The sequence below is a fragment of the Kogia breviceps genome, chromosome 13, assembly GCF_026419965.1.
Source record: "Kogia breviceps isolate mKogBre1 chromosome 13, mKogBre1 haplotype 1, whole genome shotgun sequence".
Classification (NCBI taxonomy): Eukaryota; Metazoa; Chordata; class Mammalia; order Artiodactyla; family Physeteridae; genus Kogia; species Kogia breviceps.
Genome location: NC_081322.1, coordinates 7,084,069 through 7,111,820, shown reverse-complemented (window position 1 = coordinate 7,111,820; position 27,752 = coordinate 7,084,069). Strand labels below are relative to the sequence as shown.

The 27,752-nt window shown below is 43.7% G+C and overlaps 1 protein-coding gene across 7 annotated transcripts in view; it reads right to left on the bottom strand.

Moving 5' to 3' along the window:
* Window positions 1-513: 513 nt before the first annotated feature.
* Window positions 514-27,752, bottom strand: part of FILIP1 (filamin A interacting protein 1) — a 184,701-nt gene continuing 157,462 nt past the window's right edge. For 3 of the 7 annotated variants that reach the window (XM_059035940.2, XM_067011298.1, XM_059035942.2), the window contains 3 exons: window positions 17,468-20,273; window positions 13,451-13,674; window positions 514-819 (listed from right to left, as the gene is read on the bottom strand). In XM_059035940.2, the coding sequence (XP_058891923.1) occupies window positions 13,468-13,674; window positions 17,468-20,273 (3,013 nt within the window). In that variant the 3' untranslated portion in view covers window positions 514-819; window positions 13,451-13,467. Of the gene's footprint in view, window positions 820-12,848; window positions 13,675-17,467; window positions 20,274-27,752 lie in introns of those variants that run through there. The other 4 variants (XM_059035945.2, XM_067011299.1, XM_067011301.1 and 1 more) reach the window with 3 other exon arrangements.

The window sequence follows — 27,752 nt, the reverse complement described above, 5'->3', positions numbered from 1 at the left end:
GAACTGTCAGTAGAAGGTGTTCCTGTAAGTCTTACTGGTTAAACTCATACAGCTCCTTCTATTAATTTGTTCCATATGAAAACCAATTCATCCAGGGTTTGGGGCACAGAACACTAGAAAGAGCAACTTTAAAAACTGGCTTAAGTATTTAAAATTAAGCTCTTAAGTCAGTGTTATTTGTTAGTGTTGAACCATGAACAGAAGCACAGCATCGTACAAACAATAATAACACCTCTTCCAGAATCTCCTGCTTTGGATTTTCCTCTTGAATTTACCCCAGGAAATATGTAGAGTGTTGTACTTTCTTTTTTTTTTTTTCAGAAGTAACAAACTGATGAAAGAAAATAAGTATAGGTTACCATTTTGAATGTACCAATACCAATACTTTGAAGAACTGACAGTGTATTCTACAGATACATGTGCCATAGATTATGAAAAAGGAAACACTTTAGTAAAAAATCACATTACAAAGTGTATTATAAAAATAAATTACACAGCATGTGCCCATGGACCTGAAAGCTTTGCAAAAGGAAGAGAAATTTATTTTGACATAAGGATTGAATTGCTCTCGTGCTACATATTTTTCTATTGTCAGCAACACCATGTTCAGTTTCTACAGTTGTATCCTCAAAAAAATTCACTGGAAGTAGAAAATTATTTCCAGTCATCATCAGTAGCATAGAGGACCTTAGTGATGGTGGAGAGCTGGAGAAATACTATCCATTCAACAGGGGTTCAGAAGAAGTACACACACCCAGTGTGTGCTCGGTTTACCATTTCATCTGGAGCTCATACGCAACTGGTGGATGATGATACTTTCTACAAAGAGAAGAAAGATACGGCATTTTCAATTAAACTGAGACTCAAATCGGTAGTTTCTGTGAGGGTCAATCCCATATCATTTCACTAAAAGACCATAGGTGTTAAACAAGAAAACAAACAAAAATAGGTGCATGAGCCCAATAGCTTCTCCCACAAATATCTCCTATTCTTGGGTAAGTTCTTTATATTGACATAGGAGCTTTACCCCTAAATTCTTGACGATTTTTAGAAACCACGTCTAATATTCTAACAATATTCGATTGATTTTCCCCAAGAAAAGCACTGAACACAAAGACAGTCATTACTACATACAAGCCCCGGAGTGGAAACCAGACTATTGCATAGAATCTCTGTTCTGAACGAGAGTCACATACTTTTATTTGTTCACGGGTGTAGGTTTGAGTTTTAATACGGAAATATTCATTATTCCCAAGAAGTCACTAAATACAGATGACTCATTTTTGTCTCTGACTGCTGCTTTTTGCATAATTCTGCATATGCTCTTATATCTGAATTCATTTTTATAAAAGTAAATAAAAATAGATTCAGAAATAGCAATTAGAACAGTACCAGCCACACTGAGTAATATTTATATTTATTTGATTGATGTCACTTTTAACCTTTACGCCTTCGTGAACATTTATCATCTTTTTTTTCCATTATGTCATTGAGGCCCTACTACAAGCCCATCGCTGTGCTGGTCATGGAGTTACATTGGTGAGCAAAAGGAAGCAGGGCCCTGCCTTTGCTGAGATAAAGAGAGGAAAGAAATAACTAAGCCTCAGATGGTTTCTCTGTCTGAAAAATGTATCACCTCTCGGTCAACTAATGTCAACGTTTATGAATAGCGTGAGGAAATGTCCACCTATTATTTTCACGTTAGTCTCAAATTCTTACTATTTACTTTTTTAACATAATAATAATTAATATAATTATATAATAATTAATAATTAATATCTAAGTAAACATTAATTAAAGCTCATTATGTCATAGACCTAGAGGTTTACTTCACACTGACCACTAGGTGGAGATATTTCTATTCCCTCCCTTGACCTTTCCGAATTGAATTTGGGATAAAACAGATAAAGTAAATACATAAATGTTATATAATTAATAATAACTAGCTATGAAGGTTTTGAAAAGCTTTTAAGACATAGGTATGATTTTTTTACTGTACCAGAAACCCATAAAAATCATTATCTCGTTTTATGTTTGGAAAATTGTTCTAGCCTCAAATTTTTTCAGGACCTAAAATTGTATCAGAACATTCAGGTAAAAACTGAAAACACTAAATAAAATATTATGCAGGTAAAAATCAGGGTCTCACATTAAAATGTTATTTCCCACTCAACACTTTTTCTTTTTAAAAATTTCTATAGTAGGTTTCAAAGAAGGAAAAGATGTAGGTCTCAAACCTCCTTAATAGAATTAAAGTGTCTTCCCCATTTTCCTCCCTTAAGAGATCATAGGAAACATACATTTAAAAGAGTGGAATCTAGAATTGTTCTTATTGTAGGTGTAATTCAGAATGCCTGTGCCTTTGTTTCCTCATCACAAAATGAGGATATCAGAAATCATCTCTCAAATTCCTGGCAGGGCTAATATTTTTTTACTACAGTACCTTCTTCTCTCCCCTTGAGTATGCAAACCTCTAAATTCCTAGAGTTGCCTTCTTCTAATCCTAGCATTTTATAGTCTCCGTAATAATAATGGCTTTTCAAGATACATGCACCCCAATGTTCATTGCAGCACTATTTATAGTAGCCAGGACATGGAAGCAACCTAAGTGTCCCTCAACAGATGAATGGATAAAGAAGATGTGGTACATATATATAATGGAATATTACTCAGCCATAAAAAGAAGGAAATAATGCCATTTGCAGCAACAGGGATGGACCTAGAGATTATCATACTAAGTGAAATAAGTCAGACAGAGAAAGACAAGTATCATATGACATCACTTATATGTGGAATCTAAAAGAAATGATACAAATGAACTTATTTACAAAACAGAAATAGAGTCACAGATGTAGAAAACAATTTTATGGTTACCGGGGGGAAGGGGGGAGGGAGGGATAAACTGGAAGATTGGGATTGACATATACACACAACTATATATAAAATAGATCACTAATAAGAACCTACGGTATAGCACAGGGAGCTCTACTCAGTACTCTGTAATGACCTATATGGGAAAAGAATCTAAAAAAGAGTGGATATACGTATATGTATAACTGATTCTCTTTGCTGTACAGTAGAAAGTAACACAACATTGTAAGTCAACTATATTCCAATTTAGAAAAATAATAATAATAGCTTTTCAGAATTAGTATTTGGTGAAAATACATATGGCAAGAGTACATACATAGAAACAATGTCTTGGTTGGACCATTACATCTTATTATTATTTTTAAGGTAGCAAACTGGTAATCCATGCATGATATCTATATTAATGCTATTAATCAGATTATGTCACTAAAAAGACTATCTCAAAAATACTTGACAATGCCAAATAAGAGAGTTTATTTTATTTTATTCAACTTCAATAATAAAAGATGGGGTTTAATATTTATGTACATAAAATTTACTTAAAGTAAAACAAGCCCAAGTTATTTTATTTTATAACATAGAGACATATTTCATCTTGTTTCTAAAGACAGTGAGATAAGATCTATATGATAGTGGCTCTATCATAGAGACATATTTCATCTTGTTTCTAAAGACAGTGAGATAAGATCTGTATGATAGTGGCTCTATCATTTGAAACTTATTAAGCATATTTGTTAAATCTATGTTTGCTTATTATCTATGTTTTCCCCAAATCTGTAAACTGACTCAGATAAGAATCACCCAGCCAATACACAAACTTATGCAAAATAAAAAAGGTTGTTTTAAGGTATTAAATTTTGAGGTGACATTACACAGCAAAACTATCTGATGCATAAGAGTTCATGGTTGCCAGCAAAAATAATAATAAAATAAAAATGCTTCGGGGATTAATGCCATTATTTGTGCATTTTTTTAAAGACAGAATTCCCAAGTCTCTTCCTTTTTTTTTATGATTTAGTAAAATAAAATAATGTTATAGATTTTATTGAAGTTACAAAGTCAGTGAGCAAATCTTCTTCCATCTACTACTCTGTCTTCATTTCATCTCAGAATAAGAACCAAATAAGTCATTTGGGACCTCTAAGGTGACCTAGTACAATCAGATGTAATTCTGTAGTCTGAATTTTACTCTTTTTACAGATACCACTTTTCTGACATTAGTAATCTGTAGAATATATGAGGAAGATTGAGACCAAAGCCACAGTTCATCACCACCTCTGTCGGCAAACTCAAAACAGCAAAGCATTTAAATCTGGGGCCCTCTGTTGTGTAGATATTTAATAATAATTTCCATTTTTTGAACTGGAAGAAGAAAAAAACCCTCTAAATCTTAATCATCATATGTACATGGGGACACTGGATTTTTACATATATATATATATATATATATATATATATATTTTTTTTTTTTTTTTTTTTTTTTTTTTTTTAGCGGTACGAGGGCCTCTCACCGCTGTGGCCTCTCCCGTTGCAGAGCACAGGCTCCGGACGCACAGGCTCAGCGGCCATGGCTCACGGGCCCAGCCGCTCCGCGGCACGTGGGATCCTCCTGGACCGGGGCACGAACCCACGTCCCCTGCATCGGCAGGCGGACTCTCAACCACTGCGCCACCAGGGAAGCCCCTTTACATATATTTTTATATTAACAGTTGACCAAAGCACTTTTTCCTCTCTATGTTTCTCTCAAGTGTTATCTTGAAGTTTTTTTTCTTGAGAAGCTTCAGGTAACACATTAAATACATTGTTTTCAAAATATTATTGTGAAATGAGTTCATTCTTTTATTACACTAGCTATTAGATAACTTCCATGGAAAGGAAGTTTAACATATTATCAGTTCCTAATTACACTTGATTTCTGACCTTACAAAGATGACTTATTTATCCTGCTTGGGTGGTATCCCCAAAACTACTGGCCAGCCAGATGACTTGAGATCCAGAGTTGTATACATAAGATAGGATCTGGGGAGAAATCTGGGGGAGAATGTCTCTTGAGTGCTACAGTGGGGCAACCTGGTAAAAAACTGGAATTCTGATTGCTCCCAGGAGAACCCCTTGGCTGTGGAGTAAGAAAGATGTATTCCCTGAAAAGTCAGTGCCTTCCTCCAGAGCAGGGCCTATGTTTATGCCCTGCCAAGCCTCAAGGGAACTCTTGAGCTCTGAATTTTAAAAATCAACTCTAGTAAATGAGACCACATCTCTTTGATAGCCTCCAAATTCATATACCAAAGACAAAGCAAAGCAGAAGTTCAATTTATAGCAGGACTTTGCATCAGCAGAGGAGGGCTGCTTTATTCACAGGAAACTGTACACTAAAGTTACAGAAAACATTTCCTGTGGGATTCTGCATCAATTTCGCTGGCATATGGCCTGTTCCCCCGTTCCATGGCTCCTACTCCCAGGAGCTCTGCCTGGAGAGCAAGGCACTGGCTTAGGGCTATGCCTTTCTTCCTCCACCAGCTACCAAGCCCCAGCTTTGACCTTGCTGCCTGCAGGGGGAATTTATCCTCCTGCAAAAATGTCCGCATTCTCTACACCTTTTAGAAGTAGGCGTGCCTAGATATTGTTTACTTTTAAGGTTCCTTTTTAAGAAACTGCTTCAGTATTCAGTCCTGTTACTATCACATTCAGACGTTAATCAGAGTTCTGATAAAACATCTGTTTTAAATAGGAAATCCAATAAACTTCCTCTGTTGATATGGACTTGTATTCTTTTGGATTCAGCTCGGCTAATTAAAGATACTTCCCCTAATCAGTTCTGTCATTTGCTTCAGGAAACTTTGGAATCAGATGATACAAACTCTCTTGAGGTTTCTCAACCACCTAAGAGTTTATTTGCTTCCTTACAAAACATTTTCCACTCCATCATCGGGCCACATCTTCCCCTCACCCACCCCCCAGCTTGCAGGAGTTACCAGGCATCACAGTTATGACGGGTCGCTTTTTTTTCAGGCCAGCTAATCGTTATCTCTCACCCAGATTACTGTTCCCCAGATACAAGCAAATTGGAACTAGTTAGCCCATAGATAACATTAATTATAAATAAAAATAAATGGTGGAAAAATAGCTAAGTACCTGAGCCAAGCATGCTCAGGGTCTGCATTTTAGACACAGGTGTTAGATGCTAGATGCTGAGGTCAGCTTAGGCTGATCTAAGTCTACAGTTGGTCACAGGATAGCGCGGAATGTAACATTTTGTGTGAAAATTGAGAAGGGCACTGTGTTTTTTAGATAAGGATAATGTTCATCAAATTGCTGTTATGAAAACTTTGACACACAGGGTTTCTATGTAGATAGCTCAATATCTCAAATCCTTTGGCAATATTGTTCCGGCCCATTGAGCGGGTATTTTTAGTCTATGTATGAATATACAATTGCTCACCGGAAGTAGTCTACTCGTATGAAATCCTGAATAAGGTACTGGGAGAAACTGAAGCCCTGGCTTCATCATTGATAAGATAATGAGACACTCTAAGCGTTGGGGTTTCTCTTGTTTTCATCTTTTTTTTTTTTTTTTTTTTTGCGGTACGCGGACCTCTCGCTCTCGCGGCCTCTCGCGTTGCGGAGCACAGGCTCCGGACGCGCAGGCTCAGCGGCCACGGCTCACGGGCCCAGCCGCTCCGCGGCACGTGGGATCTTCCCGGACCGGGGCACGAACCCGCGTCCCCTGCATCCGCAGGCGGATTCTCAACCACTGCGCCACCAGGGAAGCCCTGTTTTCATCTTTAATAATAGGGATAATTATCTTCTTGACCTCTAAAGTCTGGTTCATTTCGAAACAGCCCTTGGCTTTGCAATTCTGTCCATCACACATACATAATATTAGCACAAGTAGAGAGGCCCAAACTACTTTTACCAGATAAGCAATTAATTATTAGTTCTTAGGAAAAGCATTATGACAGACTCTTTTAAGTCTCTCACTGAACGAGGGTGAAGCGTCTCATATGATCGCTCTAAGGAGAAATGCCAGAATCATAAAAGATCATAGCTGAATGCTAAGCCACAAGCCAAGGTAAGGTGGTTTGCCAGAGGTTACACAGCCTTCCTCTGATCTAGCCAATCCTATGTCAGGAATCTAGTCCGTTGTTCAGCAATGCACCTTCTCTCCATGTTTGCCTTCATATCTATCCTCCATCTAAATCCCGCCTATGGGTGGTGCCATTTGATCCCTTAAAACAGAAGCCTCTCTGATCTAGTTTAGAGGGTCCTTCCTGAAACTGAAGAGCGAGACAAGTCACCTGGAACTTCTTTCCTGAAGTGCTTTCACGCTCGTCTGGGGGGAGTAAGAGAGGACGAGCCATTCGTAAATAACTCGAGCATGTTTGCGCTTCACAGGAGGCTCCCAGGCCCCCCTTAGCTCTCCACACGTGTGAGAGCTTCAGAGGCGAGAACTCCGCAGTCCAGGACTCCTGGCTGTTTGGCATCCGTTACCTGCCTGCCACGGAGCCTCTGGAGGGAAATAGCAGGAACCTACACCACCCAGAAGGGCAGCACCCGGATTTCCCCTAACTCTGCCGCCTCTTTCCCTCTGTGTTCTCACGCGTGACGTGTCGGCACCCTGCATATCACTCTTACAGGTTTATATTGCAGACTAAGGAGGAAGCAAGAACACCTCTTTCTTCTCCAACTCCCAGCCATCCTTTGACTTGCTTTTCTTTTTCTACAGTAAGTACCAAGGTTTTTTTTTTTTTTTTACAGCATTTGCTGTAAAAATGTAAAAAAATGACAGGCTTTAAACCCCGGCTTAGATTCTGAAATAATGGCTTGTCTTGTTCACGGAGGCAAAGTTCTCCAAAGAGATTTTGAACAGAGGACAGAACCACGGGAAGGAAATGTCGGAGGAAGGGCAACCCAGGGAGAAGAAACAAGTTGAGCAAGTCAAGGGAAGGTGATCTGGCCACTGTGCAGGGCATTCTGTGGGCCTGGGGGTGGGGGGGAGTCCAGGCGAGGGAAAGGGAGGGTGGGGAGGTAGGGAGTCAGATCACAGAGCCTTGAGCGCCGCCCCAGGGAGCTGGCTTTGCACGCTGTGCATAACGAGGAACCCTGGGAGGGCTTCAAATAGAGGAGTGAGATAGATGATCGACTTGCACTTTGAAAAACAAAATGAAAAATGAATCCGGAAACGTGGAGGCTGGAGGTTATGGGATCAGTTGGGAGAGTATTAGAGTCATCCGGATGAGAAGCAGGTAGAACCTCCACTCAGGCAGTGATGGGGGAAGTGGAGATGTGGGTGCAGCCGCCTCAGGGGTCAGGGGTCAGGGGTCAGGGGTCGGACAGGGGTATGAGAGACTTGCTGAATGAGTCTCCTTGGTGGGCGAGGGGGAAGGAGGGGCCTCAAGTGGCTTCTGGCTTTCTTGAGTGACTGGCTAAGCTCAGGACGTTCCTGCTGAGGTGGAGAATTATAGGAGAAGGGGAAGACTTGGAAGAGGGATGGAGGGGCTGTTGAGAATGGCTTTGAGAGGAACTCAGTTGGAGATGTACAGTGCCACGTTAAGGGCATGGTTGGAGATAGAGGTTTGGTCGCCATTAGCATATGGGAGATAACTGAAGCCATGGGAGTGAATAAAGTAACCAGATAAGCATGTAGTGTAGGCAAATGGCTTTTGAAAAGATGAGAACAGCAACCCTTAAGACGTATGCACAAGCAACATGGACGGACCTGGAGATGCTCATACTAAGTGAAGTAAGCCAGACGGAGAAAGACACATACCATAGGATATCACTTGTATGTGGAACCTAAAATATGATACAGATGAACCTATCTATGAAACAGAAACAGAATCAGGGACATAGAGAACAGACTTGTGGTGGCCAAGGGGAAGGGGGGATTGGGGAAGGGATGGATTGGGAGGCTGGGATTAGCAGGTGTAAACTTTTATATAGAGAATGGATAAACAACAAGGTCCTACTGTAGAGCACAGGGAACTATATTCAGTATCCTGTGATAAACCATCAAGGAAAAGAATATGAAAAAAAGAATGTATATGTGTAACTGAATCACTTTGCTGTACAGCAATAATTAACACAACATTGTAAGTCAACTATACTTCAATTTTTTAAAAAAATGCATGCATACAATAAGGAGCCAGCAAGGAAGACTGAGGCAGGGCAGTCAGAGAAGTTCACAGAATCCAAAGGAGATTCGATGTCTCAGTCACAGAGGGAGAGGAGCAAAACCTCACTCTGCTTTCACCCTTACAGAGATCTGGGGTTTATTCTCTGAAAAAACTGACCTAACAAGTTCTGGACCTACGTACAAGAATGGGCTGAATGCAAGGGAGTGCCTAAACCGTGAGATTCTCCACTTCATCTCCCTGATCTGTTCCCGGAATGCAGGTAGCCTGCCTCAGGAAGGTTACTGGAGGATTTTTCTCTGAAGAAACTACTGGAAGATGCACTTCGATAGGTAGATAGATAGATAGGTGATAGATAGATAGATAGATAGATAGATAGATAGATAGATAGATAGATAGATAGACAGACAGGTAAGCAAAAGAAGTAGAAGATAAGAAATCCAGGAAACAGAGGATTCAATGTAGGCAATAGGACAACAGCTGAGCAGCAGGTGTAAAGGACAAGCATCCCAGACTAAGTAGGGAAGCAGAGGGTTGAACTCGTAAGGCCTCCAGGGAAAAGTATGAAACTGATGTGCTTAAATGTTTGGAAAAATTATTCATAGTGTTTGGTAGATCTATTGGAGCGTTTGGAAAAAATACAGATAGATACATAGAAAAGCAAGCAGATGAAAAATTAAAGCAATTATTCTTTTGAAGGGGGGACACGGTAAGAAGAAGGAAACATAATCGTAGTACACTACTTGGCTCAGCAGGGAACAATATCTAAATTTACACTGTAAACGTATGAACATGAAACATGCTGGCTGCTGGCTGCTGACTTATCAAAAAATTTGTGATGCAATCATATTGTGAGGATGGGGAAAGGGGAAGGGAGGAGACACGTAAGAGGACTAAATTCTCAAACATCAAAACAATAATGGGAAGAAAAAGATACGCAACATTTATCAATTTAGAGTGAGAAATAATTTTCTCTAGGGAGTAGAGCTGAGTTTGGAAAGGGGGTGTGAGGTCAGGAACAGCTCTTTTCATGTCTTTTAGCACTGGCTTGTATTTTAACTGTATATGAGTTACTTGCACAAAAATAAAGCATAATTAAAAAATCAATGGGAACAGTGGACGTGGAGGCAGAAAAGGCTGAGCGTTGTGTCAGTGGCTCCACTGGGCAGGCGGGGAAGGGGTCAGGGCAGTAGCTAGAGAGGACGGCACGGCTGAAGGAAACACGGTGCTCAAACGGAAGAGGCCAGAGCATATTTACGTCCTATGTGGAGGTAACAGGCGAAAAGGAGAAGTTGAAAGAGCAGACGGTGAGGAGATAACGGAGGATGAGACTGGAGGAGGAGGCAGGGGGGAAACACTGGCCATCGGCTGGGTTAGGGAGGTTTGGGAATAATGCATTCCTGTTTACTGGGAAGCCCTCTCTGTGCTCCTCCTGTTACCTCTTCCTCTCTGCCCTCTCTGCCCACATAAACGTGCCCTTCTCATCTAATATCCCTGGCGTTTTCCCAATCAGGAACGTCTTGCTCTCTCCCCTGTGTTCCAAATCTATGAAAGGAATGAGAAATTCAAATCTTTGTGCATCTCACATTCTTGGAAAGGTTTTTGTTTCCCTGAAATTATTCTCTTCCCACACTGCACATCAAAGCTATGTCTTCACTTCTTTCTTAAAGACATTCACTCTAAGAGGTCTGGTAACACCCTACCCTTAACGAGTACACTAAAATCTCCAGACAGCCCAACTGTTCCCCGTTAACCTGTCCTCAGTGAAAACATCATAAAGATGCCAGTAGAAACTGAATGACTCTGTCTGAGCAGGTGACCTAGACAGGAAAGTCATTTTCAAGAAATGCTAAATACCTCGGGGCCGTGTCCCATCTTGGAATGTTTCTGGTACCATGCATGCTACATGGCCACCATCGTAGAATGTGGAAGCAGCCAACACACAGAAATTATTCTCAGGAGGGTAAGACCAGGGCTGCCTCTGTAGCTGTGTGGATGGGGCCCTGCATGTCCCCAGAGGGAGCCATCACACTGAAATCTGTGGAAATGGCACCCCTCCCTCCCCAGGACGGGACCTGACAGCAGCTGTTCATAGCTGCCCTAGTGAGACCCCTGCCCTTTCACTACACAGTACTATGTTTCAGGACAGGGAAAAGACTCTAACTTTTTCATCCCTCTTGTAAAAGCACATGAAACTGCATCTTAAAAACATTACGCTCACACACAGAAGCCGGAGCTGGAGTGCACTAAATCCTGCACCTCCAATCCTCGGTGGGCTTCCTTTCTAATATGCGGCTTAAAACAAAGCTAGCCCATACATGTGGAGTTGGTTCTAAAATTACAAAGGAAAACTGCCACCGCAGTTGCACTTTAACATTTCTGAAAAGCGAATATGTGTCGTGCTGCCAAGTTTTCTTAGCGGTTGTCCTTTGCAGGTGGCTGTATTCCAAGATCCAGATGTATAAACATCCTGTCCACTCACGGATAAGCTCTTACAGCCTCTCCCTGCAGATGGAATGAGCTTCCGGGCAGAACCGACAGAAGCATGGTGTGAGCAGGTAAAAAAGCAAAACAGCAGCAAGTGACGCTTGATTAGGATAAGGGTCACTGAAAAATGGCAGGTAGTATAAAACGGAACACGTTGCCTTCTCCTGACACCTTCGTTTGCTCAAACACAGCATGTAGAGTACCACTAAATAGCCTAAACGCCAGGGAGGCATTTGGAAAACAGTGGAGCGTCCTTGTTTCTTAAAGGGATAAAGTCTACCTTACAAAAGGGGGGAAATTCCCTTTCAGAAAAACAGGAGCCAGTATTCGAAATGGCAAGATCTGTTGTTTAAACTTGCCCCAAATCGTGTCTCCTCAAGTCTTTTATTCTCCGTCTCCCTCTCCTTCCGCCTTGAAATTCCCTTATTAGGGCATGTCTCCCACAGTTGCTCAATATTTTAAAATACATTTGCTGAGAACCGCGCTGTAGGCAACAGTGATCTGATTGAGTAAATGTGAATATTGTGGGGGGTCTCTCTCCTTCATCCACAATTTGAGCCCAGGTTCTACAAGGGACAGGAAGAACAGCGTGGAAAGAACTCAGAGGACAGTCTCTATACCATGAAGCACAATGACTCCTGGGCTAAAAATCAATCATATATCTTAAAAAAAAAAAAAAAAATCTACCTTTTACCAAATATCAGAAGCAGGGACTATTCAAATGATTCTGGAACCCTCACAGTTTAGAAGTAGAAAACAGCAACCTGTAACTTAATACTCATTGTGTTATTGTAAAGTTCACCCAATTGCCTCAAAGATCTCGACAAAGGTGCTGCCTACCTGAGACCTCAGATGCTAAGCTGGGGGTTATCAGCCTTGAGCTCATTTGTGGTTATTTGACTACCAAGCACCATGTCCACATCAACATGGTTAATCTTCTCACAGACACTGGCATTTTGCATTCACACACTCTTCATGCTTATGAAAACATGCTTAAAATTAACAATGATACAAACACAGGTAATAATAATACACTTCACTACACCACACACACACGATCATGAACTGGTTCTACACTTGCAAAGTAAAGTCCACACTTGACTGTGAAAATGTTTCAATTCAATTAAGCTATGCATGATGCCATTTTATTTCTTGGCAACAATGTATCAGAATTTACTGTCGCTATTCTCTATCCATTACAACCTCTCTTGAGCTATAAAGGGCCATTTGGCAGCTCTATTCAAACTGCTCCACAATTTAAGTCAGTTGCACACTTGAAAAGAGCACGAGTCTGACATTAACGGTTCTAAAATTCCAAAATCTTTACAATACACACTCACACAAATAAGTAAAACTCTGTTTTTAGTATTCCATATGTCGTTTCCATTTTATTTCACATTCAAATTGTTTCCTGAAATCGTCTCAGAGGCTTTTGTTTTTGCAAAACCTTAGAGGTCCAGGCCCTGTGATAACTAGGAGATGGGTTTTGTTTGAGGGGGTTTTGTTTGTTTGTTTGTTTCCAGCACATGAAGCAAATCTGGAATCTGATGGAGGCAATTGACAATTGTTAACCTATTTCCTGTTTCGTAAAAGAGTTTTTGAAAAATCAGCTATGGTGGAACAAAGCCTATTATATTTGATTTACAATTAGGAGCCGGCTTTGGAGAGGCTGTGATCCAGCCGCCATATCTTACTGACTTAACTAATGGGTCCACTTTCTAGAAGCAAAACTGGGTCTAGAAGTCAGGCCCTGCCTCGGGCCCAGCACCCTCCACAAAGCACACAGCACACGGGAGTTTTGCTAGTTAGTTCTGTTCCCCGGCATCCAAACAAATCCACAAAATAGGAAAGACACATGGCTATTAGTTGATTATTTTATGAACAAGATATTGAAAACTTAAATTAGTACATGTAGAGAGTTGGCACGAACAGAGGGCAGCGGTAACATCTGCACGACGTACCCCCTCCGCCACTGCCCTCAGCCCTTCCCCCCTCCAGGAGAGGTAGCGCTGCCGGCTGCAGATTTCTTCAGCTCTATTTTCATAGACTGAGTCTCAGCTCGAGGCTCGAATTTGGTCAGATTTCCTGCTCCTGGGGCTGTCACTACTGCCTTTCCTGCTTTCATACCTTTTGACATAGGAATGCGGGTGGGTGTAGGCCGCTGGAATGACCCGTCTTGTCCCGACTGCAAGAGAGAAAATACAGAAACGCAAGGGCAATGTTGGTGAGTTTCCCCCGGAAATGCCATCAGTCTGAACATAAGCAGGGCTCTTGCCACAGAACTACCCACAGACGACCCCTCTCCAGATCAGATTACCGTTAGCAAGTTGGAGTTGCCGTCTAGTCCACGCCAATCACCCCCCTTCCCCTCTCCCGGAACATCTGGGCACTCTTTCTTCTCTTCTCAAGCCCCTGACCTACTTCCTCTACCCTTACTGAAGACGACCTTCCCTCCTACTTCACGGAGAAGCTGCAGGACACCCTGCGTATACTCAGGCATCTTTTACTCTTGCTGTCCCCCAAATCACCTCACTTGCTTTACATGAAGCAGCTCTCCTTCCCCCTCCTAAGGAGGCCAGATCTTCTCTTCTTATTAGTGTCACCGCGGACCCCACCCTCTTTTTTTGTTTGTTTGTTTTTTGCCGTGCCGCATGGCATGCAGGATCTTAATTGCTCGGCCAGGGATGAACCCGTGCCCCCCGCAGTGACAGTTCGGAGTCCTAACCACTGCACTGCCACAGAATTCCCCCACACCGCCCTTCCTGCAGTGCTCCTAAAACCCTCCTGCTGTGATTTCTTACTTGGGTCTCACCCATCCCCCTCCTGTCTCTAAGGACTCCTTTTCACTCTGGCGCTCGCTCCTGATTGCAGCTTGCCTGCCTTCTAAATGTGGGTGTCACCGTGCTGCATCCTTGGCCCTCTTTTCATTTTTCACATTCACCCTGAGAATCGCCTCAGCTGTCACCCGCAAGGTGCTGAGCCCCAGGACCTCGAGTCTCCAGGGCTCTCCTTAAAGGCAGATCCAGACGTCCGGCCATGTGCTAGACATTGTCAGCGTCCCTCAGGCATCTCAGTTAGAACAGGCCTCCAACATTACTTAACTTCTCCCCCAAACAGTACTCCGCCTGGGTTTCTCGTTTTATCCACCTCTGCAGCCAAGCCAGAAACCTCAGAGCTGCCCTCTGCACTCGGTTTGTCATGAAATCTTCAATTCCGTCTTCAGTATATTTCCGTCCTCATTTTTGCTACCACAGTTCAAGCCTACACCATCTCCAGACTACAGAATTGCAACAGTATCCCTGTCCTCAGCCTCTATTTCCTCCAGTTTATCCTTTGAATTGTTTTACAGACATACCTAAAACATAAATAAGGTAGTTTTTATTTATTTATTTTTATTTTTTTCCGGTACGCGGGCCTCTCACCGTTGTGGCCTCTCCCGTTGTGGAGCACGGGCTCCGGACGCGCAGGCGCAGCGGCCACGGCTCACGGGCCCAGCCGCTCCGCGGCACGTGGGATCCTCCCGGACCGGGGCACGAACCCGCGTCCCCCGCATCGGCAGGCGGACTCGCAACCACTGCGCCACCAGGGAAGCCCAATAAGGTAGTTTTTAAAATCATTACCCTGTTTCTGGGTCCCTTTGTCTACTCGGAGATTAAATGCCAATTTCATAAAAAGACCCACACATCGTCAGTATCTGACCCCAGTGTGCCTCTCCTCTTCTGCTCCTGCATTTTGTCTCCGGCCCCAGCTGCTGCAGCGCAAACGGACTGCCCACCCTCCCCAGCAAGCCAGTTCCTCACATCGCTATCACCGCCACCGCCGCGCCTGTACACACGCTGCCCTCTCTATGCATCTGTGAAGACCTCTTCCCCGGGTGCAGCCTTCTCTGCTTGTTCCTTTGTACATACCCCTCTCATAGAAACACTAAGGAGGTTTCAATCCTGCCTCTCCCACTAAGCCAAGAACTTCGACAGGTCCTCTTTACAGTCAGCACCTAACCCCACGCCTAAAGTGCTGCTAATGGTCGATAAATGTTGAATAAATGCACAAATGAACTCGCCACACTATTCGATTTCTAAGAGGGGTATTCCCAAACTTTTTTTTGCCCTTGATCTTATGGGATCTGATATACCTGAAGTATGTGAACCATCATTTAGGCCTTAGAAACTTTAGACAGTTGTTTTGAAATCCTATTTGTGCGTGGGCTTTAGTCAGTAATCCAAAATGTGGCTACAGAAGGGAAGCCTATCTTGACCTGACCCTTAAAATGGGAATAAGATATTCCAGCAGAAGATCTGCTCTCAATTACAACAAGTACACCTCCACTAGCTTTTATAAAAATCCAAGCTACGCTGTGTCGCTTAAAGAAAAGCAGCATTGAACCATTTGAGAAGGGTGAGCAGTTCTGAATGCTATTCAGCCCGCGTAGAGCCAATAACAAACAGCTTTACTGGCAAAGCAGTTAGTAAGTAATTCACACTTTGGAGCCTGTCTTGCGTCTATGCTTGTGCACAGAGAATTAAAGTTAATTATAGTGAAGATACGGGAAATGAGCCACAGTTTCCATACTTAAATAATAAGCTTCCTCTCCTTCTTAAGAGTTTCTAATATATGCTGCAGAATTTATTCAGAGATTACGAATCATAATTTCTAGTCTATTAGTTTAAACTAATATCTAAGTAGTGCATGCTCTTCTATAATTTCATCTACCAATTGTCCTCAATAAATGAAGAAAATCACTGGAGGTATTTTGAAAAATAGAATTTATTTTTAAGTTCTGGCTTTTATACTTGGACATGCTTTTTTATAATCCTTCATTGAGCCTCCCAGCTGGTATTAACTAAATATGTATCGAGCACCTGATCTCTGCATGATGCTATTAATGAAATATAATGTTTAGACATATAAACTCACTTCTTTTTTACCTTAAAAAAAGGTTTGGATATAATAATCTTTTAATCTTACTTTTCGAATAAAGTATGACTATGACCATACGTAAATGTATTTTAAATATTTTAGGTTCTAGAAATATAACCCAGGGGGCTTCCCTGGTGGCGCAGTGGTTGGGGGCCCGCCTGCCGATGCAGGGGACACGGGTTCGTGCCCCGGTCCGGGAAGATCCCACGTGCCGCGGAGCGGCTGGGCCCGTGGGCCATGGCCACTGGGCCTGCGCGTCCGGAGCCTGTGCTCCGCTGCTGAAGAGGCCACGGCAGTGAGAGGCCCGCGTACCGCAAAAAAAAAATAAATAAATAAATAAAAGAAATATAACCCAGGAATAGTTTATTTATATTTTTTGGCTGCGTTGGGTCTTCGTTGCTGCGTGCGGGCTTTCTCTAGTTGCGGGGGCTACTCTTCCTTGCAGTGCCAGGGCTTCTCATTGTGGTGGCTTCTCTTGCTGCGGAGCACGGGCTCTAGGCACGCGGGCTTCAGTAGTTGTGGCTCACGGGATCTAGAGCACAGGCTCAGTAGCTGTGGCGCACAGGCTTGGTGAGCGGCTCCGCGGCACATAGGATCTTCGCGGACCAGGGCTCGAACCCGTGTCCCCTGCATTGGCAGGCAGACTCTCAACCACTGCGCCACCAGGGAAGCCCAACCCAGGAAAGGTTTTATTTCTTTTCTGCATATTGACCATTTCTCCCCAGTCTCCATTTTTCAAAATACTGTAAACATAAAAACCAAATTTTAAACCTTATTATTCCCATATGCTGACACTGCAAGAGGCCATCTTTGCAAGGATTTTTGGAGTCTCCATAGTTGATGTGCAAAAAAAAAAATCCCTCATAATTGGCTCAAATTCCTAAAGTATTAGGCCACTTTTTACTCCTCTTTCTTGATGTAGACAGTCCCCTAGGAAACATCTCGTAGTGGGTTTGGGTGGAGGAGAGGCCTGTGCTTTTGCTGTATCTTGGGCACTGCGTTACTCTCACCTCCCCCGCGCCCCCCGCGTTGGCGTGAACTTTGGGGCCCCCTCGACTCACCACTGACTGGGTTCCTCTGGCCGACGAGGTCGTGGCCGGTGTAATGGTGATGGTGCTGGTCACTTTGCTCGCGCCAGGGCGAGACGAGACGTGGCTCCTGGGCGAGCGAAGCACGGTGCCGGTGGACACCTCCTTCTCCGCCGTCACGTTGACAGGTCGGACAGTGATCACCGGGCTTGCTCCCTCAGCGGAAGTCCCAGGGGCTCGCTTGAACTGGGGACCTAAGTGAATGTGAATTTTATTGTCCTCCGTGGTTATGATATTGGCATTGGAGTTGTACTTCCGGACTGGGGTCGGCACGGCCTGCTTCTCCGGGGTGACCTTGAGGACAGTCCTTCCCACGGGCATCTCCTGGGATTCGGGAGGGACGGCGAGGTCCGCCGGGGCCGCCGTCGTGGACACGGTCATGATCTGAATGGGGGACGTGGGCCTGTCCGCAAACGGCCCTCTGCCGCTTTCTGGTGTCTTCTCCCTGGAGAAGGTAGTGATCGTGACCGGGGACACGGCCCGCTCGGCGCCCAGAGTGGCATCTCCGCCTTTCTGTTTCTGAGACAGGACGTTTGGTGATGGGATGATGGTTATCCTCGGTTTCTGATTGCCTAGCGTGGGGATGACGGTGGTGCTGGAAAAAAACTCTTCCGCCGTGGGGCTCGTGATCTCCAAAGTGGCAGTGCTGTTCTCGTGGTCTGGCGTCACTCGGATGTGCAGGGGCTGGCCCTGCTTGGGCGAAAGAACCAGCTCTCCTGGGTGCCCCGGGCTGGGGCCGGCTCGAGGCCCCTTGTCCTGAGTCACCGGGGGCCCGTTCTCCCTTTTCCTCATCCATGGAATCCAAGACTTCCTCATGCTGAGCTCGTTGGCCGCGGGCGGGTACCTGTCTAGGACAGAGGAACGTTCCATTGGTTTCTTCAGTCCCACCTGTCGAAGGTTACTCATGATATGGTTCTCTTCTTGAAAGGATTTGCGTATGAACACTGCCGGCGTGTCCTCCTCCGCCGCTTCGCTGCCAGCGGCGTCCGTCTGGACGCCGGTGGACGTCACGGGCACATCCACCATCCTCCTGCCGTTCACGCTGGGCCGGAGGGCGCGGCTGTACCGCTTGGACAGCTCCAACTCTTTGGTCAGGTTGACGACCTCCTGCCCCATGTTCTTGTTCTTGGTTTCTTCTTCCATGAATCTTTGCTGAAGGACAGAATAATCCACTTGGAGCTGAGAGAGCTGATCTTCTTTGTTCATCAGCTCATGAATCTTCTCTTTAAGGGCTTGGACTTCTGCTTTTAAGTCTCGACTTTTCGCTTCTTCCAGCCGACATCTGTGTCGCAGCTCGGCCTCCTGGCTCACCGCCTCACCTTTCTCTATTGCTTTATTCTTGGCGATCTGGTGTTTTATCTCCTCCAGCTGTTGAGAGAGGAAGTTGGCCTTATCCTGCTCGCTTCTAAATTTCTGCTCTAGCTGGTCGTATTCATCTTCCGTCTTCATCAAATCCCCTTCCACCACCTCCAGTTGTTGGAGACGTTTCTTCAGTCTCTCAATTTCAAGTGTTAGCTCCTTAATTTTGTTGTCTTCTGGGCAGGGGAGCTCAGGCCCTTTGCGAGACCTTCCTCTCGTTATTTCTCTCTCCACTTCCTCTATCCCATCAAGTCTCTTCTTTAATAAGTCAACACTGCAGCTTAATTCAGAGGATTTTTCTTCTTCACTTTTCAGTCTGCCTATTAGCTCATCTCTCTCTTTTGTCAAATTGTATACCTTTTCCTCCATTTCAGATTTCAGTTTTAAAAGCTTCTTACTTTCTTCGATGAGTTTTTCCGTGACATCCATGACCTTGCCTTGTTCCACCTTAAAGTTTTTATTGAGTCCATCCACTTTTCTCTCTTCTTGCTTTATTTTTTCCATCATGTTTTTCCTTTCATCGACCAGCATCACGGTAAAGGACTTCAACTTCGTAAGATCGTCTTTTAGGCTTAATTCGGCCTTTTCCAACCGACTTTCAGAACATTCCAGTTCTTTAACCCGACTCTTGACTACCTCCAATTCATTGAGCAGGTCCTTGGTTAAGTTCTTTTCTTTCTCCAGATTTAGATGCAGCTGGGTGCACTCCGATTTACTCTTGCTGAACGCTTCTTCCAGTTTCTCCAGCTCAGACATCCTCATCTGTAACTTCTCAACTTCAAGCCTGAGCTCCCGGCTATGATGCTCTTCCTCCTTCAGCTTCTTCCTCAGCTCCCGGCACTGGGATTCGGTTTTCGTGATCTCCTCATCTTTGCCCTCCATCTCAAGTACGCGCTTCCGAAGCTTTTCCACTTCTGCCATGAGACTGGAGTTGCCACATTCCCCTCTGGCAATCTTATCTCTTAGTTCCTGAAGTTCTACTTCTGCCTTTTGAAGATTTTTGTTGGTCTCTTCCAGCTCCTCGATTCTTTGAGTCAAGCCAACCAGCTTGAGCCTGAGCTGCCTGTTGTGAGACTCCTGATTGGCCAGCTTTGCGTTCATCTCTTCATGCTCCTGGGAAAACCTCGAAGCCTTGTGTTCAAAATCCACTTCCAACTTGAGCAATTTCTGCCTGTCTTCTTTGGATTTAGAAGTGATGGCTTTGAGCTTTTCTTCCTCTTCCCTCAGTTTCTGAGTCAGGTCCTGTACTTTCTGGCTTTGCAGGCCAAGTTGGTCGATATGCATCTGCCTTTCATCCACCAGCATGAGTGCGAAGGACTTGAGTTTCACAAGCTCATCTCTCAGTTTGTTGAGCCGCTTAGCATTTTCCTTTTCTTTGCGGGCTTGGTAAGCCTTTTCTTGTTCAAGGAGTTTTTTCAACCTAGGAAAGCAAAAGATATTAAAATATTCTATTTTATTACATTAAACTTTATATATTATATCATACATAAATATTTCATATACATAGTAAAAGATTAGTCTGCAAATAAGTTTCTCTCAGGTATTAAATAAAAATAAAATAAAATGCTGTTACAATAAATCCCTTATCAATTACTGCAGTATGAAGGTTTAACAAATAGCCATTAATGAGGCTAATCAGAAGTCAGGATGCTGGTTACCGGTACTGAAGGGTAGCGACTAGAAGGGGGTATGAAGAGGGCTTTTCAGGTACTAGTTTCTGTTTCATGATTTGTGTGCACAGGGCGTTAGCGATGGCAAGAATAGGATGAATTGTGACAACTTTGCAAAAGATAACGTGGACTTTGTGACTGCTGACTAACTGGTAGGAAGGGAGAGAGAGAGAGAGAAAAAAAAAAATTACTTCCGTGCTTTGGGTCTGAATAATTGCAAACAGTAATACTTGTAACAGAAATAGGAAAAACAGGTGAGAAAGGGTATTGGCAGAAATTGAGAACTGAAGCAAGAGCAAGTTGAAAAGTATACCGGACAATAGTTAACAATACTGTACTGTATACTTAAAATTTTTTAAAGAGGGTAGATCTCATGTTAAGTGTTCTTACCATGACTGAAACAAACAAACAAATAAATAAAGGTGCCAACAATTAGAAATGTAGTGCTTTGAAAATAAGTCCTATAAATTTTACAGCTCATATACACCTTAACGCATAGCCTTAATGCCTCCGCACTGTCTCTGCTCCAGTCCGAGTCCTCAGCATCTGCTGATAATTCTGCATCAGCCTCCAGACTGGTCCCCTCACAACCTCAGCTGTGCTACTTCCTAGCTGTATGATCTTGGACAAGTTATAGAACCTCTGTGTATCTCACTTTTCTCACTTATAAATTGAGCATCAAAATAGTAGCTAATTCATAAGGTTTGCCTGAGGTGCATATCAGTTAATATATGGAAAGCACGTATAACAGTGCCTGGCCCATAGTAAGTGTAGCTAAAACTACACTTTATATTATAAACTTATAACTATATTATTATGATAATTATGTTTATGTTATCATTATTATTATTACTACTTACTCTCACCCCAATTCTAATAGAATCATGTCACTCCCGGTAAATGGAATATTGATAAATGGCATATTTCCTGCCACGTCCATAAACAAAGGGTGTCACAGTCATCAGCAGCTGCAAGCCTCCAACGGGAGCCAGTGAGCCCTGAGGAAACTCAGGATGTGAAAACACAGGATACTGGCCCTAGGTAGCCGAGGTGCCTATCAAAGGAATGATTTCAGCAAGCCCAGACTTTTGCATCTTCCCGTACACAGAAAAGCACTAAATTTCTTAACTTGAGATACCTGGTTTTCTCTAATTAACAATAATCTTGGGCTTCCCTGGTGGTGCAGTGGTTGAGAGTCCACCTGCCGATGCAGGGGACACGGGTTCGTGCCCCGGTCCGGGAAGATCCCACATACCGCAGAGCAGCTGGGCCCGTGAGCCATGGCCTCTGAGCCTGGGCGTCCGGAGCCTGTGCTCCGCAACGGGAGAGGCCACAGCAGTGAGAGGCCCGCGTACCGCAAAAAAAAAAAAAAAAAAAAAAAAAAGAACAATAATCTTTTGACGTTCCGACTACCTGCCCTTTTGTTGCAAAACTCCTATATGTCCTGGCTCACCCCTCGCCTCCTTGGAGCAGTTTCTCGGTTATCTGAAACGCTGTCTCGGGGCTGTAGTCCTCATTTTGCCCCCAGTAAAGCTTAATTTGCAACTCTCACATTGTGCATTTTTTTTAAGTCAACACTCCCATGGCTTCCAACTGCTTTAAGAATAGAGGCATGAAATCCATAACAAGGCCCAGACTGATGTGATGATTCCTGACCACCTGGGCAGGTTGATCTCAAGCTGATCTCTCACCTGTTATCTAAGCTCCACACATTCCTCAAATATGCTGGACCCTCTGATTAGAAGTACCTCCCTGCTCTTCCTTTCTCCCTGACACATACACACACACACATGAACATATCTGGTTGACTTTTTATCCTTGGAGTCTCACTCAAATGTCACTCCCTTCAGGAAGCCTTCCCTGCCCAAACTAAGTCAGAGCCTCTTAGAAACTCTCATAATACCCTGCAGTCTTCTTTTATAACACTTATCAACTTATACTTTTTTGGGGGGCGTGGGGGTACGCGGGCCTCTCACTGTTGTGGCCTCTCCCGTTACGGAGCACAGGCTCCGGACGCGCAGGCTCAGCGGCCATGGCTCACGGGCCCAGCCGCTCCGCGGCACGTGGGATCCTCCCGGACCGGGGCGCGAACCCGTGTCCCCTGCATCGGCAGGCGGATTCTCAACCGCTGCGCCATCAGGGAAGCCCAACTTATACTTTTTTAATGTCTGCCTACCTCTGTTCATGAAAGTTCTGTGAGAGTGGATGCCAGGTCCTTGCTTACCCCCTAGCACAATGCCTGACACATAGGAGGCGCTCAAGAAATATTGACTGAATGGATAAATGGAAGAAAGAAGAAGCGAGAAATAAAGCTCAAGCCCCCTACATAGGGCTGTGTGAACTCAAGTCCTTACAATGCTGAGCTGAGTATAAATGTTTGTCGAATGAATGTTATGGTTGTCGCTAGGCCAGTAATTGGATATTACTAGTGGCTATGAGACAATGAATGTCTCTGATCTCATTAGCAATGGCCTCTCTTAGAGAATATGTCATCCTAGTCATCAGCTCTGGGAGAAGAGGAGTTTTTCTTAAGTGGGAAACCTCCCACGAGAGAGGGAGCCTTCTCTGTGTGGACTGGAAAGATATCCCTAATGGTCTGTCTATCCTTAGTCCTGGTGATGAACAACCTTTTTATCTACCTTTCCAGTCAATTGGTGTTGTATTTATTCTTCCCCCATATCTAGAAATCCTCTTTTTTTACATTAAACAAGCATTCAGAAGCATTATCACATCGTTGTGCAACTATTCACAAAGCATAATGACTATTGCACAATTTTCTAATAGTTACAATTTCACTTTGTGCTTTAAACACTTAATTTGCTGTACATTATGGGGCATTTCCATGTAATTATGCTACTGAAGGAGTAAAATAAGAGGATTTCGGTGTTCTGACTGTTATGGTGTACACGTTTATCAAAACTCATCAAAATGTGTAATTAAAATTGGTGAGTTTTGTAATATATAAATTATATCCCAATTTTAAAATATATTAAGAAAAATAATATTAAAAGCCCTGCAAAGTGTTCTAAGATGTCAGATAAAGGGAGAAAAGTTGTAAACAAATATAAAAGAGTGACTTAAAATATGATTGAAAACATAAAATAGGTTATTAATCTTAAGGCAGAAAGAGGTGAAAGCAGAAGTTGTAAAAATAAAGAGAAGACAGCTAACATTTTCAGGTGGAATTCCGGCTGACAAGAAACCCTGTTGCAGGAAAATAATGTTTCAGGTATGAGAAAACCTTGAGTCCTAATATTATTTCAAGAGGCTCGTAAAAGCCCACTCCAAACTGAAATACTTACTAATACTTAATTTTTTAAAAAATAAAGGATAGGAAGAAAGGTCTTTTGATAATAAAACATTTTATTTACCAACTCTCTGTTACATCCTAGGCTGTGTGTTTTATTATTTCACTTCATTTTCATAACAGCACTTTGAGCAAGGCATTACTATGCCATTTTATAAAGAGGGAAGCATTTAACAATGCTATTCTCCAAACAGGTATTGCCTGAACAGCTGAAATTCACAAGACTTTGTGTTTGTTTAGGTTAACTTCATCTTACTTGATTCACCTATCCTTCTGGAATTGTCAAGATCCTCCCTGGACTGTTTTGTCACCCGGCGTATCAGTTTATATTATACTAGCACTGTGTCGACTGCAACACAAACCCAGTGATTAACAGAAAGACAGGTCAATGCACAGAGCCCTTCAAACACAGTCAGGCTCTCCCTGCTGCTGACTTCAGCCCATTCAGCAGCAGGGACATTGTCGTCAGTCCCCCATGAGCCCACGGGGCCGTTAGCCATCGTCTCTCTGAGCTCCCAGCCCTCCCTTGCACCTGTTCCAACCACATCTTCCTCACGTCAGTCAACTACAATCAAATTCTTCCAGATGCTTGGGCCCCAGACCTAGAGCCATCCTTGAGTTCTGTGCTTCTCTCACAAGCCCACGTTCAGTTCTTCAATAAATCTTGTCAACTCTACCTTCAAAATACATCTCGAATCCAATCACTTCTCATCCCGACGTTTGTCGCTTTACCCTGGCCCACGCCACCGTCATCCCTTATCTGTATTATTGCAACAGCGACCTAACCTGACTCTCAACTTCCACTCTTGCTCCCCCTCGTCCGTCCTCTGCCCAGGAGCCAGCGTGACTTAAAAAGGGTAAATCAGGTCCTGTCAACCCTCAGCTCCAAGCCCAAGTCATCCCAATGGCCTAAAAGGCCCCACTTCATCACTCGTTTCCTCCTACTTCTGTGACTTCATCTCTTAAAACTCCTCCTTTTATCCTTGAGATATTCTACTAGATCACTCCTTCATTTCCTTCAAGTCTTTGTACAGTTATCCCCTCTCAGGGAGGCCTGCTTTGCCAACCTTATTTGTCTTGTGCATTTCATGGTGGAACTTCCTATTTTCTTCTTCTGCTTTCTTTTTCTCCAGAGCACTTATTACCATCTAATACACTATACATTTTCTTTTTCTTTTTTTTTTAATGGACTGTCGTTCTTCTCTAAACTGTAAACACCTTGCAAGGAGGGTTTTTGTGTATTTTATTCACTGCTGCAGCCCCAGCACCTAGAATGTGGCCGACGGTGAGCTCTTTACACGTTTGTTTAAGATGATCGCAAAAGGCCTTCTCAAAAGTCTTGCTGAAATTCAAATGTGCTCAGCCAAATGCTTAACTTCTTTGTGCCTCTGTTGTGAAGACTAAAGGAAACGGCCTCTGTGAAGTGCTTAGACAGTGGCCAGCCCACAGAATGTTCTCAGTAAATGCCATCAGCCAGTGCTGTTGGTCACACCTCTTCTTGTTTACTCATTTGACAATCATTTACTGAACATTTACTTTGTGCCGGGAACTCTGCTAGGCATATAAAGTTAAAAAAAAGACACAGTTCTTGCCCCTAAGGCATTTACTCTCTAAACACGAGAACAATTAAACCAATACAGAGACAAAGACATGCAGAAGAAGCATCTACCTCTGTGGGAAACCAGAGGAAGGGCAGCTAAGTCATATCAGGGGAGTGGAGTCAGGGAGGCTTCTAGGAGGAGGTGACTCTTTACCTGTGTCTTAAAAGCTTAGTAGGAGCTAAGTAAGTAGGGAAGGCACGGAAAGGGCCCTCTAGACCAGGGGTTAGCAGTACTGTCTGTGGGCAAAATTTAGATCAAGGCCAGTATCTGGAGAGTCCTGGAGCTAAAAATTGTTCTTACGTTTTTAAAGGCTTGTAAAACATAATGAAGAAGAAGAGGCAGACACTGTATGTGGCCTGCAAAGCCTAAAATAGGAGTCTAGTGGAAACAGCACGTAAAAGCACAGAATTGGGAAACAGACCCCAAAGGTAACTCAACTAAAGTGAAGGGTACCTGTGGGAACAGTGGAAGGAAAGGAGGTTGGAAAGGAAGGCCAAGCAAACAAAGCCCCCAGCGGGCTAAGAGGATGACTCTGAACTTGGGATTCAGAATATGAGGAAGTTGGACAGGTGTGGAGAAGCTGGAGATCAGTTAGGAGCTCCTGAGGAAGCAGGAGCTGAGAAATGGAGTCTGAGTTAAGGTGACGTCATTGCATAAAAAGAGAAGGGGGTTCACGTGGTGACCTTCAGGAGACAGAAGTCACAGGGTTTGGTAACAGACTGAGTGAGGATGGAGAGGGAGAAATTTGGACAGACTCTGCTGCTTCTGGACAGGGTTATTTGTTTGCTGTCAGTGCTTATCACATATAGGCTAATAGAAGAGAAACAGCCTTGGAGGGGATGATCATGATGCTCCAGAAAAGGCACATCGGGGCTTCCCTGCTGGTGCAACTGTTAAGAATCCGCCCGCCAATGCAGGGGACACGGGTTCAAGCCCTGGTCCGGGAAGATCTCACACGCCGCGGAGCAACTAATCCTGTGCGCCGCAACTACAGAGCCTGCGCTCTAGGGCCCGCGTGCCACAACTACTGAGCCTGCGAGCCACAACTACTGAAGCCCATGCGCCTAGAGCCCGTGCTCCACAACTACTGAGCCTGCGCTCTAGAGCCCGCGAGCCACAGCTACTGAGCCCGTGCGCCACAACTACTGAAGCCCACGCGCCTAGAGCCCGTGCTCCACAAGAGAAGCCACCGCAGTGAGAAGCCCGCACACCACAGGGAAGAGTAGCCCCTGCTCGCTGCAACTAGAGAAAGCCCGCGTGCAGCAACGAAGACCCAACACAGCCAGAGACAGAATAAAATTTTAAAAAGGCACATTGACTTTGAGGTTGTTGGAACCTACAAGTGGAAGGCTTATTGGTACCATGGAGATCAGGAGGTGAATCTAGGCCAAAGTTACAGACTGGGAGTGTCCAGTGACGGGTGCAATCTAAAGCCATGAGAGAGGATGAGATGAGTAAGAGGTGTGAGCCATCAGAGAGAAAGAGGAGCAAAGACAGAAAAATGACACTGAGGTGAGAAAACATCAAGGTACTTAATGAGAGAGGCTGAGCGGGGAGAGCCAGAGAGTCAGGAGGGCATCCAGGCAATAGTGGATTTGCAGACGCCAGGAGGGCAGGAATGGGGCGTGTCCATACTGCAGTACTCTGGAGGGACCAAGTGAGAGACAGGAAAATGTTCCTTGTTTTCATTTAAGTTCAAATTTAAAGAAAACTTCTTCCATTTGATATGTCAACACGGATATCGACAGTACTTCACTCGAGCAGTTTTAGTGGGGTTAGGGAACAAAATACAAACTAAAGCTTAGCTGAAGAAAAACCAGAGTGAAAAAAAAAATGGAGACAAGTACCTGAGACTAATTATTTGAGATCTTGATTGTGAAAGGAAGGGATGAAACAGGCATGTGGACACAGGACACAGGTAGGGCAGGGTCAACATTTTTAACCTCAAATGTATGTGAGAGATATTAGCATGTTCCCACTTAACTTCAAAGCTCTTTGTTTTTCTTTATAGAAATAGTCCAGTTAATAAATAATGATAGAATAATAAATAAAGAAGTAATTATACAATACCACCATTTGCAATCCCCAATAAAATAATGGGTGTGGGCAATGCTCATTAAATGTCTCCCAAAAGAGAGACAGCCAGATACTGTATACATATATAGAGAGACCTCCACCCAAGAAATTTTCTTACCAAAAAAATTGAACCTGAATCAGATCGAGCTTCTATAACCATTAGTTTACAGAAAAGACAGGGGCAACAAACATATTAAATGACACTGTGATGATGCAATCAGAAAAGTCCAAAATGTAGGGGACTA